Source organism: Schizophyllum commune (genome assembly GCF_000143185.2).
Source record: "Schizophyllum commune H4-8 unplaced genomic scaffold SCHCOscaffold_1, whole genome shotgun sequence".
In the NCBI taxonomy this organism is placed as follows: domain Eukaryota; kingdom Fungi; phylum Basidiomycota; class Agaricomycetes; order Agaricales; family Schizophyllaceae; genus Schizophyllum; species Schizophyllum commune.
Genome location: NW_026089538.1, coordinates 405242 through 420928, shown reverse-complemented (window position 1 = coordinate 420928; position 15687 = coordinate 405242). Strand labels below are relative to the sequence as shown.

General features: G+C 57.5%; 6 protein-coding genes across 6 annotated transcripts; 4 read left to right on the top strand and 2 right to left on the bottom strand.

Annotated features, from left to right (window-relative positions):
- Positions 1-2879: 2879 nt before the first annotated feature.
- Positions 2880-3307, top strand: SCHCODRAFT_02482160 (uncharacterized protein; the record flags this gene model as incomplete). The annotated part of the gene is made up of 3 exons (XM_003035418.1): positions 2880-2946; positions 3006-3208; positions 3263-3307. The coding sequence occupies 3 exons, from the start codon at positions 2880-2882 to the stop codon at positions 3305-3307; spliced, it is 315 nt and encodes a 104-aa protein (XP_003035464.1).
- On the bottom strand, positions 3083-5014 carry SCHCODRAFT_02522774 (alpha/beta-hydrolase). Its single transcript, XM_003036239.2, has 5 exons — positions 4727-5014; positions 4321-4677; positions 3799-4265; positions 3263-3745; positions 3083-3208 (listed from the first exon to the last, which is right to left on the bottom strand). The coding sequence occupies exons 1-4, from the start codon at positions 4839-4841 to the stop codon at positions 3581-3583; spliced, it is 1104 nt and encodes a 367-aa protein (XP_003036285.1). The 5' UTR covers positions 4842-5014; the 3' UTR covers positions 3083-3208; positions 3263-3580.
- A 1185-nt stretch (positions 5015-6199) lies between these two features.
- SCHCODRAFT_02004062 (uncharacterized protein) lies at positions 6200-6736 on the top strand. The gene has a single exon (XM_050341507.1). It carries the CDS (start codon positions 6311-6313, stop codon positions 6647-6649), a length of 339 nt encoding a protein of 112 aa, XP_050202633.1. The 5' UTR covers positions 6200-6310; the 3' UTR covers positions 6650-6736.
- Positions 6737-6777: 41 nt separating this feature from the next.
- On the top strand, positions 6778-8272 carry SCHCODRAFT_02604352 (zincin). Its single transcript, XM_003035419.2, has 5 exons — positions 6778-7168; positions 7219-7705; positions 7756-7839; positions 7891-8013; positions 8067-8272. The coding sequence occupies exons 1-5, from the start codon at positions 6823-6825 to the stop codon at positions 8095-8097; spliced, it is 1071 nt and encodes a 356-aa protein (XP_003035465.1). The 5' UTR covers positions 6778-6822; the 3' UTR covers positions 8098-8272.
- Positions 8273-8286: 14 nt separating this feature from the next.
- SCHCODRAFT_02604351 (uncharacterized protein) lies at positions 8287-10011 on the bottom strand. Its single transcript, XM_003036240.2, has 3 exons — positions 9422-10011; positions 9044-9372; positions 8287-8992 (listed from the first exon to the last, which is right to left on the bottom strand). Exons 1-3 carry the CDS (start codon positions 9904-9906, stop codon positions 8421-8423), a joined length of 1386 nt encoding a protein of 461 aa, XP_003036286.1. The 5' UTR covers positions 9907-10011; the 3' UTR covers positions 8287-8420.
- Positions 10012-10434: 423 nt separating this feature from the next.
- Positions 10435-14581, top strand: SCHCODRAFT_02604349 (glycosyltransferase family 1 protein). Its single transcript, XM_050344102.1, has 16 exons — positions 10435-10748; positions 10796-11008; positions 11065-11291; positions 11339-11350; positions 11400-11547; positions 11598-11721; positions 11776-12036; positions 12091-12190; positions 12247-12436; positions 12494-12750; positions 12812-12890; positions 12942-13053; positions 13103-13274; positions 13328-13399; positions 13453-13489; positions 13538-14581. The coding sequence occupies exons 1-16, from the start codon at positions 10628-10630 to the stop codon at positions 14419-14421; spliced, it is 3009 nt and encodes a 1002-aa protein (XP_050202632.1). The 5' UTR covers positions 10435-10627; the 3' UTR covers positions 14422-14581.
- Positions 14582-15687: the final 1106 nt, after the last annotated feature.

Sequence of the window (15687 nt, the reverse complement as noted above, 5' to 3'; positions counted from 1 at the left end):
CTCGGCGTGCTTGTCCCACAACTGCCTGATCGGACGAGGGGGCACGATTTTCAGCGCCGTACATGGCGGGGTTGGGGGCGGGATATCCCGAGAATGCAGCATGATGTGGAGAGTGGTACTGAACGTAGGAGGGAGATGGTACTGCAGACGCGGGGGGAGAGGATGCGAAGGCGGACGAAAAAGAAGATGAGGAACCATGAGATGAAGTTTGTTGGAGAGATCGATGGCCTAGAGGATGACGTTGCATCTTGGAGGGGGAGGGCGAATGCGACGCGCAGGGACGAGCTGCAAGGGGACTTCGCGCTGATCGACGGAGGGATTAGGAGGGGAAGGCAGACTGCTTCCATTGCGCATATATATATGATTGAGCTCAAGGCATGCAATGCGGTGCTGGCTGAGTGTACACGATGCTTGGTAAAGTCCTGAATAATTCCCGCTACCATTTATGGTAGTGGGTCTTAGGGATGAAGCGCGAAATCGCAAATGCGCCGTCTTGCAAACTTTGGTGAGCTGTCACGTGCTAGCACATGACAAGGCCTTCGACGGTCTCGACTCTTCGGCGTCGGCCGAGCGCATCTTGACTCTTTCCATTCACCTGCGCTTCGCCGTGCTGTCCTCTCGCGGGTGCACAGAGAATAAATCCCGAGTCCCCTTCTTGTCTGACTTCGCCGCTGCTCGACGACTTCGGAAGTTTCGTGGTTTGGTCACATTACAACTCGCCTGTATATGCATGTCAATGCTGAATTCTGTCTCGTCGTCTCGAGTCTTTCGGTTAGTTCACATTGACTTGAGCAAGAGAGTCACACGGCATCGGAATCGGCCACTTTCCGAGGGCGGTTGCGCAGAAAAGCGCGCTGGAGATGCGACGAAGGCAGAAAATCAATGGCGCTGGAGGGCGTCGGGACCCGTCATACGCAGTGTGGCGGCTAAGTACAAGTGCTCGCTAGGCGGGCCCGCCCGATGAGACGCTTCAGTATATGGGGCATCGCAGGCCGCGGATGACCGTCGGGACGGGCATGATCGAGAATGACATGAATGAGAACAACAAGCTAAGATATCGGCGGAGCTGCTGTAGACAACAGGGCCATGGCTAGAAATTTGGATACGAGAGGCCTTGCGAGTCGCACTCAAGTAATTCGCCCTGAGATCGCCTGATTCCATTGAATAAATCAATAAGCTAGGAGGTGAGTGGTAGCGGGCCCTGCCGTGAAACGGCCCTTCAGAGTTATCCAGTGAGAGCGATGAATGCTACTGTCGACGCGGTGGCGCGCGATGGCTGTGATGGCTGTGTCTGATAAGCCGGGACACGTGCCAACCGCGGTAAACCGCGGTTCATCCGTGTACCGTGAGAATCATAACCGCCCATTCGGAACCGCGAAATTGCGGTACGGATGCGGTATATACCGGTTTACCGTCTACCGTTGCATGCCCTACATTTCCCCTTGATTACCGTGTGCTTTGCTGAGCACGTTCTGTCGATTTGGCTGTCATCGTTTAAGATGCAGTTCTGTGCCCGGTTGAGCGGCAGAGTGGCTAACTCTTCGCGGCCGTAATGCACGACAAACCTGTTCCTTGCTCTTGTATCTCGCGCTCACTCTCTTGCTCCCTGGTACAAAACAAGGACACGCTGGGAAGGCCGTGAAGTTCGCGAGGTACTTGGTGGTCTTCGGAGGTGTGTCTCTCGATCTTCTCTTCTCCTCTACCAGGCAATCATCACTAATGGCACTTCATTCCAGGTTTTTCAATGGGTAAGGGCCCAATTGACGCAAATCAGCGGCGCCGAACACACGTCGAACTCTCGCAACATCGTTCATAAGCGCTCGCCTCCATTTATCATGTGCCACATATTGTTCTGAATGCCCCTGTCTGTTTTCTCGCAAGCGCCTTGTGATTGTACTAGAATAGACGATGATCTGTCTACACGACGCTCCTAGTGCGACGTATCTTCGTGTTAGGAGAAAGTGCAAGACCATAGGGAGCTTTTGGTCACCGACGCGCGGATCCACTGACCTCCTTGGCCGCGCGCCGCCTTTGCCCGTGCTCACGTTATATCTATCTTTGAATCTTATCTTTCTAGCTCACGGTAAACTCAGGCATCAATTTTCTCTTGACATCGCAAGATCGATTGGTGGCGACCTTGATGCCCACATCCACGCCGCCGCCATCTCGACACTCTCAGGCTGCCTTCACCCTACGTATAAAGAACAGATTAGCTCAGCAAAATATGAACGACCTCTGCGGTTTCCAACGCTGGGTCTTTCCCCTCTGGCGAAGACAGTTCGCGCGTTCGCGTCAATTGTCATTGCGCCGACCCCGCGTGGACTTCGCCTCTCTGAGAATGTCCCAAGGCAATGGCTCACTGTATAAAGTCTCTGGACCACATATACACTATGCGCTGACACTTGACGACAACGTCTGTGTTTTGTTGAGCGCGAGGGCAATGGACCATGCGGGATCTTGATGAACTTCCAATGCGCTGCTCTTGTCATTGAGGGATTTTGTCCTCTTGTTTCCCTTCGTATACCAGCCATTACCAACGCAACAAGAGGAGAAGTCAAGGCCACTCCCGCTCATTATGTCTCTATCGTGTGATGCTGAGGGCCAGGTAAGAGCTGTCAGTGTGTGGGTCCATGTCGAGAGTTTCCGCATTTGGAAATTTATGGGCGTGATTATCCACGCGGCGGATCCACGACTGCGAACCTCCCAGAAATAGTGATGTCAGGCTCAATGTCATGCTCCGATGATCTCAGGCTGACTTCAAGGCTGACGTCCGCCACAAGCTGACCGTATAAAGAGGCCTCCCGGGATGTGTCCTACCCAGATATCCAGCTTCGAAACCCTACACTTCCAACCACTCGTACACTCGACTCGAAATCAGTATGCCTCACACTGGCCACTTTGACAATACCGCCGCCTCTGACAAGGCAGTGAAGAAGACCATGCAGGGTTAGCAGTAGCCGTCGTCGCTGGGATGTATCTAGCTAACGAGCTAACGAGCTTTGCAGCCAAGGGCCTTGGTCATCCGACGGCTGTCGACTCGCACCCGCAGACGGATAAGATGTTCCAGTCTGCGCCGGTCGTCGACGATGCTCCCAACGCACCATCAGAACCTATGGAGACGCTGAAGAACCCGCACTCCGCTGGAACCGACTCGGCCGTACGCGCAGCTGGCGCGACTGGCACGATGGAGGTGGCGCGAGACGCACCTGTAAGCTCTTTAGTTCTTCAAGGTCGTTGAAGGCAGCGCTCACCTGAGCTTCAGATGCGCAACCTCCCGCCAGAGACTGTCGACGTCGACAAGCTGTAGCTGAAACAAACCACGGACCAGAAAGTTGCATGTAAACAGCATAGTGTAATATTAACCAGACGGACATATAGTACACAAAGCATTAATTAGCAGAACGAGGTCAGCAGTATAAGTAAGGAGTCCAGAGCAGGTCCTTGAGGACATGAGTATCGTGCACGACGTATAGTAAGATTCGTAGAGGATGTGAGCAGAGCCCAGTCCAAGCCAGAAGCCAATTAGAGCGAGACCCCGACGCGCGTAGGTCGTAAGATATCGAAAAGCCGACTTGAAGGATCAAGCGACCTCCATGGACATCCGGTTGCGGCGCCACGGGAACCTCTTCTGTTGTACAACGGCATGGATGGTGCTCTGGAAGTGCCTGTGCGCTCTGCGGCGTCTGCCAACGCTGCTGCACTCCTGAAGCACCCGGATAGCGTCCTCGGGGGCATCCCACATCACCTGTAAACGCATCAGGAACTCAAACGTCGTCGGGAATGTCCTGTGGTACTCACGAAGTGATTGGCGTTCGGGATCATCTTGACTTCGATTCGAACACCGGCCTGCTTCCCCATGTCCTCGATCTGCCAGGCGGCGAGGACGATGTTCCACACCGAGCGGCTGCCGGTAATGAACTTGATGTCCAGCCCGCCCCACCGGCTATGCAGCTGCGGATCCAGCAGCGCCCCTGCCGTTATGCGGCCCATGAGGGGGATAAGCGCGGGGTCGATCAGCGCCGTGTCACCGCCCGCGCTCGCGGACGGCTCCGTCAGCGCGAGGAGGTCCGGCATGCGCTCGATGCTCGGCGTAAGGTCCTCGTCGGGCGACTCGAAGCAGAGCTTGCGCGTAACGGGGTCGTGCGTGTAGTAGCCGGAGACCCAGCGAAGGAAGTGCCCAAGCCGGTCTTCCAGCGGTATGCGCTCGTCCCTGAAGGGGTTGTAGTCGCTGGGAGGCACAATGCCGAGGAAGGGAGACGGCGTGTCTGCCTCAACTCGTCAGTATCATCGCCTCGCATCGGTTACACGGTAATCTCATACCCCACAGCATAATGCCCCGGACGTAGGTGCGAAGGACATTGCGCGTTGGTTCATCGACCAGATCGATGGCAGAAAGCGTCAGTTGGACAAAGAGCGTGCCCAGAGACCAGCCAGCAAGCATGATGCCGCCCGCACGGCCATGATGAGGGCGGGGAAGCTGAAGGGCAGCAGGAAGCCGTGCAATGAAACGCGCCAGGAGCGCGCCCTGCTTAGCGAGGACGCGCGACGGGTCTGGAGATGCGATCTCTTCGGCCTCTTCAGGCGTGTATGGCGTGCTGCCAGGGTACAGACGACGGTTGACGCAAACGAGGCGGATGTTGCGCGAGCGCGCAAGCGGCAGCAGACGGTCGAATACAGCTTCACGACGCGTTAGCAAGCGTCGGACGTGGACAAAGGAGGGGCGCACCACTATGCCAGGTATGGCCGTGAATAAGTACAATCGTCGTGTACGTCGACGACAGTGGCGCGCCACTGTCGGTGTAGAAGAAGCTGACGTCCTCTGTCGCGGCGAGGGTGGGCATAGCGATCGGAGCAGTTCGTGACGAAGGAAGAATAAGGTATGGGGGAAGGTATAAGAGAAGGAAAGGACGCGCACTGACACCGCGACAGCGCTGGTAGAAGAGGAAGAAGGCAAGACAGGGGCGCAGCAAGGGCAACGCCGATCTTAACCTTGCTCAGTGGCGTGTCTCCGGCTCCGGTGAATTGGTCTGCTCACTTGTTCTCTTGCTTCATTGACTCCATCAGACCGTTTCAATGTCCTTTGGCATGACAACGTGCGCGTTAGAACCCGCTCAGCCACCCTCAATCCAGTTTGACTCTTCCTTGACTCCTCCGTTGGATGCACCTTGCGAAGGCGAGGGTCCATTGTCCTTCCCATGCAGCGTGGATATGGCGCTGTGGCGGCGCCACTTTTCGTATCGCCCCCTTCATGTTATTGTTGCAGTGCAGCGCTGGCGGTTAGAGACAATGAGCTCGAGCCTCCGAACGGGAGATACGCGCGCTGATGTCACACGGAGAATTATCTACTCTCCATTGTGCCCTGTGTCGACCTGATGTGGTAAGTATAGCAAGGGGTCGGCTGGTAGTTGGCTGTGGGCCTGAGGCCGTCAGCGCCAGCTTCAAGCGAGGAGGTGGGATGTTCGGGTTGCGCTGGAGTGGTGCCAAGGCTACGCGCGCGAGGATTGCTTGCAGAGTCGGCGCCCGCAGAGGCGATATGGCGAGAACGCAGATGGGGGGGAAGAGCTAAACGGAACAAGAAGCTCTTCCATCATGACGACAGCCGATGGCAGCAGGAGGTACAAAAGCCTCATTTAGCCGACAGTCCAGCCTCCCCCTGGCCTCCTCCAGCCTCAACGTCCGAGACTCCTCGACGTATGGGCAAGAGTGAGCAGAGCCTGTGAAGGGTTTTCTCTATTCTACTGATCGAATGTGAATCCCTGGATGAGAAGGCGAGTCTGAGTATCCCAATGCGCACAGTTCTTTGGAAGGGTGTTTACGAGTCTTGTATGTGCAAAAACGAGCAAGTCAACGAGATTGCGAGATAGGGAGGGGACGTGACGATGCCTCGGTGATTGCCGAACAAATGAACGTATGCTATTTGAACAGCTTTGCCTTTGTTTGGCTGTATATGTATGCATGGCTTGCTTCAAACCGTCATGTCCTGAATATATCTTGCTTCCTCAAAGTGTTGCTTTTGTAGCAAGTCGTGCGTATGTCCTCGTAGTCGCCTTTTTTACGCAGTCCTTGATGCGATCCTCGCATTGGTGACATCTCGCATCCAGAGCGAAGGGATGCCCGTAAAGCGACGGTGAGTCCTGGGATAGTCAATGTATAGCAAGGTGTTACAATTGAACGCGAAACTACCGACGACATCATTGGAGCAGGGTTTTGGTATGAACGGCATGGGGACGTAGGCTTACGCTGCCAGTGTACTTCGCCCGGGAATCTGACCTTGGGCGTACTCGTGTCTGCGTGCTGTTTATTCTCAGCCATGGCTTGTCTATGCTCGATAACGTCTGTAGAACTCACCTTCACATGCCCATGCTATTGCTCCGTCCGCTTGCGCATCCGTACGTTCCTGAGCTCATTGGGCATCTTGCGGACGCTTCCCTTGAAGGCCATCGATCACGCGCCCCGCGATAAGTGCGACAGAGAACGTCAGTATACGCGATCCTCACACCCGACCTCGGCCTTCCAGTACAGCAATCGCCATTCACTCTACTCTTGGACACAATGGGACTCTATAGGGCTTGGCGTCTTCTCTCCGCGTGACACCAACGCGGTTCACTGCATCTACTTCGTGCACAGCGAAGCACATCCCCGTGCTTGACCACCCTCTGACCACCCTCGCCCCCGCTTATCTTCTCCTGAAAGCATGGCCGTTCCCAGTTCATTTCTCCGCGTCTTCGCATCCGTCCGCGATGACCTCCGTATAAAAGCCCCCGTGGCCCGGAAGCAACCCAAGGACCAGCTCCCGCTAGCCGATCAGTCTTCAGCTTCATCATGCTCGCCCTCGGTGCCACCGTCCTCAGCCTCGCCGCCGCCGCCTCTGCGACCAAGTCGCTCAAGGTGTCCACCGCGGCACCCAGCGAGCTGACCGACGTCAGCGATCTGTCGGTGACGACCACCATCGTGAACACGGGCGACGAGACGCTCAAGCTGCTCACCGACCCGCGCTCGGCGCTCTCATCGTGGGCGACCAACACCTTCGCCGTCACGCACGCCGACAGCGGCGCCGGTGTCGACTTCACAGGTGTCAAGGTCCGCTACTCCCCCGAGGCGGCCGCGCAGCTCGGCGAGGCCATCACGACTCTTGCGCCTGGCGAGTCTATCGATGTCGCGCACGAGGGTGAGTTCATCTCTGTCATGAAACCCATGCCGCGCTGACGCCCTTCTCAGTCGGCCGCTACTACAACTTCACCGGTGCTGGCGAGGGCGCGTTCCACTTCGAGCCCGTCAACCTCTTCACCGCCATCGAGGCCGACGGCTCCCTCACCGAGCTCCGCGCCGACACGGAGACCGCCGCCGTGCACCTCGCCGGCCAGCTCTCCACCTCCAAGGCGCTCTCGCCGTCCTCCCTCGGCGGCGCTGCCGACGCCCGCTTCGCGGCACGCGACCTGAAGAAGCGCGCGCAGTACACGTCCTCCTGCACGTCGACCTACCGCTCGCAGACCAACGCGGCGATCACCGCGTCGTCGGGCCTCGCGTCGAACTCGATCAGCCATCTCGAGGCGAATCCGAGCGGCTCCACGCTCCAGACGACCTGGTACGGCACGTTCGCGAGCAGCCGCTACCGCGCGACGCTCTCTGCGTTCGAGGCGCTCGTTGACTCGCCCTCCTCGTGGACCTACGACTGCTCCTGCACGGAGTCCGGCACCTACGCCTAGTGAGCTCCCGAGTGGCTGACAGATATGCATCGCAGCTGACCCGCTATAGCGTCTACCCGTCCCAGTACGGCGAGGTCTACCTCTGCGGCTACTTCTGGCAGGCTCCTGCGACCGGCTCGGGCTCTCGCGCCGAGTGAGTTTCATTTGCTATCGCTATCCGCGTTCATTACTAACGCACCTCTAGCACCATCATCCACGAGGGCACGCACTTCCCCCAGGTCCTCGGCACGGACGATGTTACCTACGGCGAGTCCTCCTGCAAGTCGCTCGCCCGCTCCAACCCCGCCCAGGCTGTCAACAACGCCGAGTACGTCGTCCGCTCACCAGGTGTTGAGATTTTCGCTGATGAACGCCTTCTAGCAACCACGCTTTCTTCTCCGACTACGCCTAAATCTCTGAATTGTGTAGGGAAACTGTTGTATGCTACAGGGTTGATGTAGGGTGGGATACTACTTGTACAGGTCTTGCGAATGAATGTTTTTACACAACCAGATTTGCTTGTTGTGCGCGAGTGAGGACTGAGATAGGATCAATATCTGAGAAGAGGCATGAACTTCAGTCAATCGGTAGGCAGACGTACTGGCATGGTGTTCAGGATGATTGAGTGTGGTGCATGGTGCACACCCATCATTATCGTACCAAGCAGCAGGTCTATGTCAAGCAGTCTACAATGTATTCCTTCAGTTGTACAGTTTCGCAATTGTAAAGCAGCTTTCACGCGCCCAATTGGAAGTCGACAACCCGCACGGGCGACGAACCCCCCGAGCTCTTCTCCTGATACAGCACCGACAGCACCCCATCCTCCAGCCTCGCCCTATCTAGCGTCACCTCCCCAAACGCATTCAGCCCCTCCTCCGTCCCATTATACGCCACATCCCAGTCCGTCCACCCCGACGCCTTGCTCGCCGTCACCACGTCCACATACGGCAACACCACATACACATTGTCCTCCGAGTCGAACGCGATTTGCGACCGGCCCACCGCGTTGATGGCGTAAGGGATCTCGACCTTGGTGAACGCGCCCGACGAGGTTTGGTAGAGGTGGAAGGGGTGCGCGTAGCGGGTGCGATCGGAGGCATAGTTGGTGACGCATTGGGTGAAGCGGCCGGGGACGTAGGAGATGATAGCGTGGGGGAGACCGGAGGAGTCGATGGCCTGGGACTCTTGGTTCATGAGACCGTGATCGGGATTGAGGGAGTCGACGATGATGCCGGAGGTGCTGACACCGATGGGACTGCTGTCCGAGGTGCCGATGGTTTGGGAGGCGTTGTTAGCCCAAGTACGGCCTGGAGAGGTGTAAGATGAAGGTAGGGAGCGCGCGAATGAAAGAAGCGTACCATAGTCATCGGAGTAGAAGTACACCGTGTCGTGGTTGGTCAAGCCGCCGCTGTTGCACGATACGCTGCCGCTCTGCTCTCGCCAGGTCCCCGTCACGTAGGCGCGGTCCCCATGGTAGGTGAAGCCGTGGATATAGAGGCTGCGCGCGCTGCTCGATCCATGCTCGGAGGAGTAGGATCCTGAAGCAGAGGACCACTGGCCAACGCCCTTCCACGACCCGCCAGCGTACTCCGCGAGCTGCGCTTCGCCGTTACCGGAGATGCCGGTGCGATATACGAACTGCAGCAGGTTCTGAGGTGTAACAACGAATTGAGGGTAGGTGATCGTCCTATAGAACGCGGTCAATCTTCGATAACATGCAGGACATGGTAACGTACTTCGTGATATCCAGATTTCCCAGCGTGTTCACGACGCTCCCGAAGCTGCTCGCTGCCCAGCTTGCGTCCCCCGTTGCCAGTCCTGCCGTGGAGGAAGTGTAGTACATCGTCGAGCTGTGGCAGTCCATCGCGACATGCAACACGCCATCCTCGGGCGATACTCCCAGAGCAATCACGTTGTGCGAGTCCTTCGCCTGCAGTGTGTGGTTCAGCGAGAGCTTGTCCCAACCGCCGTCGGGAAGCGTCCTTCGTGCGAGAGTTGCGACGCCGCTCGCATCGTACCACGCAGCGAATTGGTAGTCTCCGTGCGTTAGGATGCCGGAGAGCTGGAAGCTGTTGACATTGACGAGACCGTCGTAGGAAACGAAGTAGATGCCGCTGTTGTCAAGGACGGTGTTGCCGGTGAGGCTCACGGAGGGTGCGGCGATGCTAAGAGTGGCGGCTAGCAATCCCAAGAGGGACAGACGGAGGAGCGACAGTGCCATGGCGAGGGAATGGCGCGGCGTGATGCATCGCGAAGTCCGTCCTTTTTATGTGAAGACCTGCGTCGCCGGTCCCTGTGGTTGTCGGGCTACCGCGCCCATTACTGCGCTGATCTTCCCGGGACTTCACCGTCATGAGGCTAGGCAGCTGACCGGGGGGAGCGCTCTGTCCGACGGACCGGCCGTGAAGCATACGAGCAGAGATCTCTCGAGGGTGATTGGGGCCGTTCATGACCGTTGGACCTTGCGTACAGTGTGTTTTGTACGGCTGCACGGTCCGTTTGGCGTGAAGATGGCCACTGGGAATTGCAATGTTTACTGATAGATGGTGAAAGATAGATAGACCGTCCAGTGTTCAGGCACACAGCAAGCACTCCGGGTTGACATCGGGAGGTGATGCATTCAAGGGAAAACGAGGGCGGCTCTACTTGTGCATCGCATACAGAAGTGCTTCTACTGAACAATCTATCTGTATATCTGTGAGAACGTTCCTTGCAGGGAGATACTGTGTACGCACCTAGGGTCCCAACGACGCGAGCGCGGAGGTCAGAAAGGAGAATCCGAATGAGTCGATGATGACGGTTGGGATCAGGCGAGGCGGTCATCGTCGAAGTTGTCCGCAGCGATGATGACGCCCCTCGTACCGCTTAGCACCGCACAATCCAGGCTGCTTCACACTCTCATCGTCGCCCCCTCGACCTGCAGATAGTCATCTGCGCCGACGATGCCGCAAGTACCCTACTATATGCGCGACCCGGAGGCGTCGCCGCCAGCATACGAGGCGAGCGGCAGCCGGAGTCGCAGCCAGAGTCCTAGGCCCGTGACGGTGAACGGGACAGACATCAGTGCGTATGCATACCCTTCAGCGCGATCGCGTGCTCACGGTCCGTAGACTACGCGGAGTGGAAGGCGATAGGGAAGGGTCTGGTGTCGGCGGCCCGCGTCGCCCCCGATGGCCGCATCGGCGTCACTCTCGACCTCAAGGAGCGGCTTCCAGACCTGCCCGAGGACCATGCTCCTCAGGTCGCAGAGTTCGGCGTCGACGAGGGGAACTGGCAGAAGTACCCGAGCATGTCCATCGTCATCATGATCGTGGGCAGTCGAGGTGGGTGGCGCGCACGTTCATTCCAGGCCTCGCTTGCTGATGGCACCATCTTGTAGGTGATGTTCAACCCTTCGTTGCGCTTGGGAAGAGACTGCACAGCGATGGACATCGCGTCCGGATTGCGTCTCATGAGAAGTTCAGGGAGTTTGTGAACGAGCATGGGCTGGAGTTCTTTGACGTTGGCGGCGACCCGCAGGAGCTCATGTCGTACATGGTCAAGAATCCAGGACTCATGCCGGGAATGGAGTCGCTCACGAATGGAGACATTGGTAAGAAACGCAAGGTGTGTCGGATATGCAGCATATATGCGCCTCTACTAATGCTCTTTAGATGCTCAGCGAGGTAGGAAGCATGTTCAGTGACCGATCCTCGCGCTTAACTAATTCTGTAGATGATGAACGGCTGCTGGAAGGCCTGTCACTCGCCTGACCAGAAGACCGGTCGCCCCTTCGTCGCAGACGCAATCATATCCAACCCACCCGCCTTCGCGCACGTCCACTGCGCTGAAGCAATGGGTGTCCCTCTGCTCCTCAGCTTCAGTGAGTACATAACTTTCCTGTTTTCCCCATCATCGCTAACATCCTCCTAGCCATGCCGTGGTGCGCCACCGGGGCCTTTCCGCACCCTCTCGTCGACATCAGCTTCTCCAATGCCGAGGAGCGTCTCACAAACTACATCAGTTACGCGCTTGCGGACATTCTGACCTGGCAAGGGTAAGTCCATCATCCTCCTGCTTCCTCAGTCTGTCTTCATCATCTTTCTCCCAGCATGGGCGACATCGTCAACAAATTCCGCAATCGTGCACTAGGCCTACCTTCCCTGTCCGTCCGCTCCGGCCCTGGTCTCACCGATCGCCTTCGCGTCCCTTGGACTTACTGCATGAGCCCCGCGCTCGTGCCCAAGCCGAGCGACTGGTCGAATCATATCGACGTCGTGGGCTTCTACTTCCTTGATCTAGCGACCTCGTATAGTCCGTCGGAAGATTTGAAGGCATTCTTGGATGCGGGGGAGACGCCCGTGTACATTGGGTGAGCAGAGATCCGTCCATTCTTCTCCATGACTTTGCTGACTGGTTCATACAGGTTCGGTTCCGTCGTGGTGGATGACTCGGCAGAGATGACGCGTATCATCTTCGAGGCGACGAAGCGCGCAGGCGTGCGAGCCCTTGTCTCTGCAGGCTGGGTAAGTTGTTTCCCTTCGCCAAAGATTCGCCCTCAACTCGCTCACACGCATTGCAGGGGGGTCTCGGTGGCGTCTCTGTTCCCCCGAATGTCTTCATCCTGGGCAACATCCCGCACGACTGGCTCTTCTCCGACGGACGCGTCTCTGCTGTCGTGCATCACGGCGGCGCCGGAACGACTGCGATTGGTTTGGCGAAGGGTCTACCGACGGTCGTGGTGCCGTTCTTCGGTGACCAAGGGTTCTGGGGTGCGCTAGCTTTCTCCTTTGTACAGCCCGTACGAGGCACTGACATCCTTACTCCAGGTGACATGATTCACAAAGCCGGCGCCGGGCCCGAGCCCATCCCACACAAGAAGCTCACCGCAGAGAACCTCGCAGCCGCCCTCACCTTCGCCATCAGCGCACCCGCGAAGATGGCAGCGCAGCAGATGGCGCGGCAGATCGACAGCGAGGACGGTGTGCGGGCGGGCGCGGATAGCTTCTATCGCCATTTGCCATTGTTGAACATGCGGTGCGATGTGTGCCCAGAGAGGATGGCAGTGTGGTGGTCGACAGAGCTGGTAAGTGGAGGTTTGGGATACATGGAGGTTGAGAAGTAGCGTGATGCTGATGGCTAGACAGTGCTTGAAGCTGAGCGCAGTCGCAGCGCAGACGCTTGTAGATGCGAAAGAGATCAAGATGGAAAACCTTGACCTGCACAGTGAGCCTGAAAGCGCTGTCACTGCGTGTATCCCTGACTGACATCCTTCAGGACCCAAGGAATATGACTCGCGCAGAGCCTACAACGATCCGTTGACAGCCAGCGCGAGTGGTATCTTCTGGACAATCTTGCATCACTATGCGGCGGTTGCGCAGATCTTCACGTACGTCTATGCTGAACTCCAACGTCTAATTTGTACTCATCAACTGCAGTTCGCCGATGAACGGTATCGTGAAGACGACGACTGCCATACCGCAAGGGATCTACAAGATCGTCATCGGAACGCACGAGGGCTTCGTGAACCTCCCAACCTTGTACGGTTCGGAAGTTCGCAAGAGCGGGCCCGTGAAGGGGATTGCCAGTGGGATCAAGGAGGCGGGCAAGGTGTGCTACATCGACCAAAGTGAGTTATATGCATTGACTAAAGGCGCTTGCAGGGTCTCTTCTACGGCTACTACGATGGGATCACAGGTTTGGTGACCGAGCCAGTGAAAGGCGCGAAGAAAGAGGTGTGTGACAAGCTGGTCGGCAAACGAGCTCAGTAACCTGAGCGTAACTCCAGGGATTCATGGGCGCAATCAAAGGGTCCGCGAGGAGCTGTAAGTCCCTTCTCGCTCTTCACCTTGTTGTTTGCTCATCATCCGTAGTCGTCAACGTCACCCTCAAGCCCGCTGCCGGTATCGTCGGCGTCATTGGCCTCCCCCTACAGGGAATGCTCCGCTCCATCCAGTCCCCTCATAGCGAGCGTCAAGAGAAAGACCAACGCGCCGCGCGTCTCCAGGAAGGCATCGAGGCCGTCAAGACCCTGTCGAAGAAGCAGCGCGACGAAATCCCACGCGCGTTCTGGGCGCTGCGTGCGGGGACGGCGGAGCGTAGGCGTCGTCTGACAGCGTTGGCGGAGGAGCAGATCAAGGAGGCGGAGGAACAAGGGCCGGTGGAGAGGCCGGTGTTCGACTCGACGGATTCGGCGAGCACGCTGAGTGGAAGGAGTGGGAGTGCCGAGGGGAGTGCAAGGGGGGAAGGGAACACCGTAGTCGGTGGCGCGAGCAGTGGGAGCAACCTGGGCCATGTCAAGTCGCGCAGCGCGGAGTCGACGAGCTCAGCGTCGGTGCGGTCGTTCGGAGCGAGCTCGACGTCGGGAAGGAGCGTGGCGTCAAGTTCGAGTCCGAGGGTACATTTCAACCCTATAGACACTGCGAAGGGCCCGTCCAGTCCGGGGAAGTACGCGGCGTCGAGGTCGGGAAAGCAGTCGTCTAGTCTTGGGAAGAAAACCTCCATCGACTACGACAAGCTATACGAGGATGACCTGGCGTACGCGATGCGGCTGTCGCAGCTGGAGGGGCCCACGGTCGATGGGGCGGCGGGAGCGCCTGTGTCATTATCAACAGGCGAGGCGCCGCTCGCTATGCCCGGGTCGTTCGAGACGGAGCCGGAGCCTCCTCATGAGACGACGGCTGCATCGAGGGAGGACGCGGACGAGCAAGCATTCCAGAGGGATATGGACTTGGCGATGAGGTTGTCCCTGGGATAGGTTGAGGGCGGAGACGAAGGGGCGTGTTATCATCTAAAGGACAAGGTCAGCCAAGAGAATACATGGGTCCTTCCATCCGATTCGCTGACGCCCCTCAGATAAAGAACCATGTATGATTTGTCGATACTCGATTGGACTTGTACTGTACTCATCTTCCCCCGGCCTGTGTTCTGAGGCACGGGCTCCTCACTCCTCGGGCTCATCGTGACGTCCGGCCTATCCCGAACTTTCCTCTGGATTGAGCACGCCATCAATAGCACCCGTCTCTGTTCGGCCTACCCTGGGCCTACGCCGCTCGGTGAGAATTAGAGACTTGTTCTGATACTCAACGCGCAGAAATACCTCGCTCTGGGCTGCGCCCACATCACATTTTCGAGAAACGGCCTTCCGGCTCCTCAAGGTCGTCCCGTGTCCGCCCATCCTGGTCAAACGCGCCACTGACAAGCTGAATCTACAAGCTTCGTAGAGATGTCCGCCTACCCTGGAATTTTGTTGCCCGATGATCCCGAGAAATTCGTCCTGGCACCTGTCGGTGTTCCTTCTTTTGGGATTTATTGATTAAAGATTTTTGCATGGAGCGTAATCCTGGCAGGGTTTCTGCACTACACGTAGAGGTCAATGGACGGAAGTCTCAGTACACGGTACGTTGGTTCAAGCCATAATCTAATGGGTTCAACAGCGCCCGTGCGCTCTTCCCATCATCATCTGGCGTCGCATAACGTCGACGCATCTTTTCAGACGTCCAGTGAGTCTTCTGGAAGGCCGTGCAGGAGAACTGTCAGCGGCGCTACTTACATCTGCCTCCTACGGCCCTCAATCGGCTTCCAGGAAGCCAAGGCGGGGGACAAATCCTTCGCTTCAAGGGACGATGAGCCCTCTTTTCCCTCCAACGCGCTGATTTCGCCTCGTATGCGGGAGGCCCCTCAATAGACAATAGCAGTGATAGCCGCCCTACGAACATCCTGGAAGGAATACGCGATGTCAACCAATTCCCCGGCGGCTACCTGCGGACGCGCACCCTGACATTATCGCCCGAAAAGGCAACTTGGCTATCTTGCCAAGGGCGACCCTGAGGTGGGGTGCGCCGCCGTCGGTTGTGCGATGTGCTTCGCACCTCGTGCGACAGCGAGGGCGCTTTGGATAAGTATCGACGTGGGAAAAGCCGCGGCCTGGGATTGGCCGGAATATCGAGGAATAACGGCGACCTCGCCGCCGCAGCACGCTTTTTGGGGGATGTCTGACTCTGTGACCGGCCCGCCTCTCCTC

What these genes read in the sequence shown, in the direction of transcription:
- SCHCODRAFT_02522774 (XM_003036239.2), bottom strand. Translation starts at nt 4,841, where the DNA reads ATGCCCACCCTCGCCGCGACAGAGGACGTCAGCTTCTTCTACACCGAC. An exon ending in CCGGGGCATTATGCTGTGGG is followed by an intron (nt 4,266 to 4,320) that starts GTATGAGATTAC and finishes GAGTTGAGGCAG; the next exon opens with ACACGCCGTCTCCCTTCCTC. An exon ending in TCCCGAACGCCAATCACTTC is followed by an intron (nt 3,746 to 3,798) that starts GTGAGTACCACA and finishes ATGCGTTTACAG; the next exon opens with GTGATGTGGGATGCCCCCGA.
- SCHCODRAFT_02004062 (XM_050341507.1), top strand. Translation starts at nt 6,311, where the DNA reads ATGGCTTGTCTATGCTCGATAACGTCTGTAGAACTCACCTTCACATGC.
- SCHCODRAFT_02604352 (XM_003035419.2), top strand. Translation starts at nt 6,823, where the DNA reads ATGCTCGCCCTCGGTGCCACCGTCCTCAGCCTCGCCGCCGCCGCCTCT. An exon ending in TATCGATGTCGCGCACGAGG is followed by an intron (nt 7,169 to 7,218) that starts GTGAGTTCATCT and finishes CGCCCTTCTCAG; the next exon opens with TCGGCCGCTACTACAACTTC. An exon ending in CAGGCTGTCAACAACGCCGA is followed by an intron (nt 8,014 to 8,066) that starts GTACGTCGTCCG and finishes AACGCCTTCTAG; the next exon opens with CAACCACGCTTTCTTCTCCG.
- SCHCODRAFT_02604351 (XM_003036240.2), bottom strand. Translation starts at nt 9,906, where the DNA reads ATGGCACTGTCGCTCCTCCGTCTGTCCCTCTTGGGATTGCTAGCCGCC. An exon ending in GGAAATCTGGATATCACGAA is followed by an intron (nt 9,373 to 9,421) that starts GTACGTTACCAT and finishes CGCGTTCTATAG; the next exon opens with GACGATCACCTACCCTCAAT. An exon ending in CTTCTACTCCGATGACTATG is followed by an intron (nt 8,993 to 9,043) that starts GTACGCTTCTTT and finishes ACACCTCTCCAG; the next exon opens with GCCGTACTTGGGCTAACAAC.
- SCHCODRAFT_02604349 (XM_050344102.1), top strand. Translation starts at nt 10,628, where the DNA reads ATGCCGCAAGTACCCTACTATATGCGCGACCCGGAGGCGTCGCCGCCA. An exon ending in CATGATCGTGGGCAGTCGAG is followed by an intron (nt 11,009 to 11,064) that starts GTGGGTGGCGCG and finishes ACCATCTTGTAG; the next exon opens with GTGATGTTCAACCCTTCGTT. An exon ending in CCCTTGTCTCTGCAGGCTGG is followed by an intron (nt 12,191 to 12,246) that starts GTAAGTTGTTTC and finishes CACGCATTGCAG; the next exon opens with GGGGGTCTCGGTGGCGTCTC.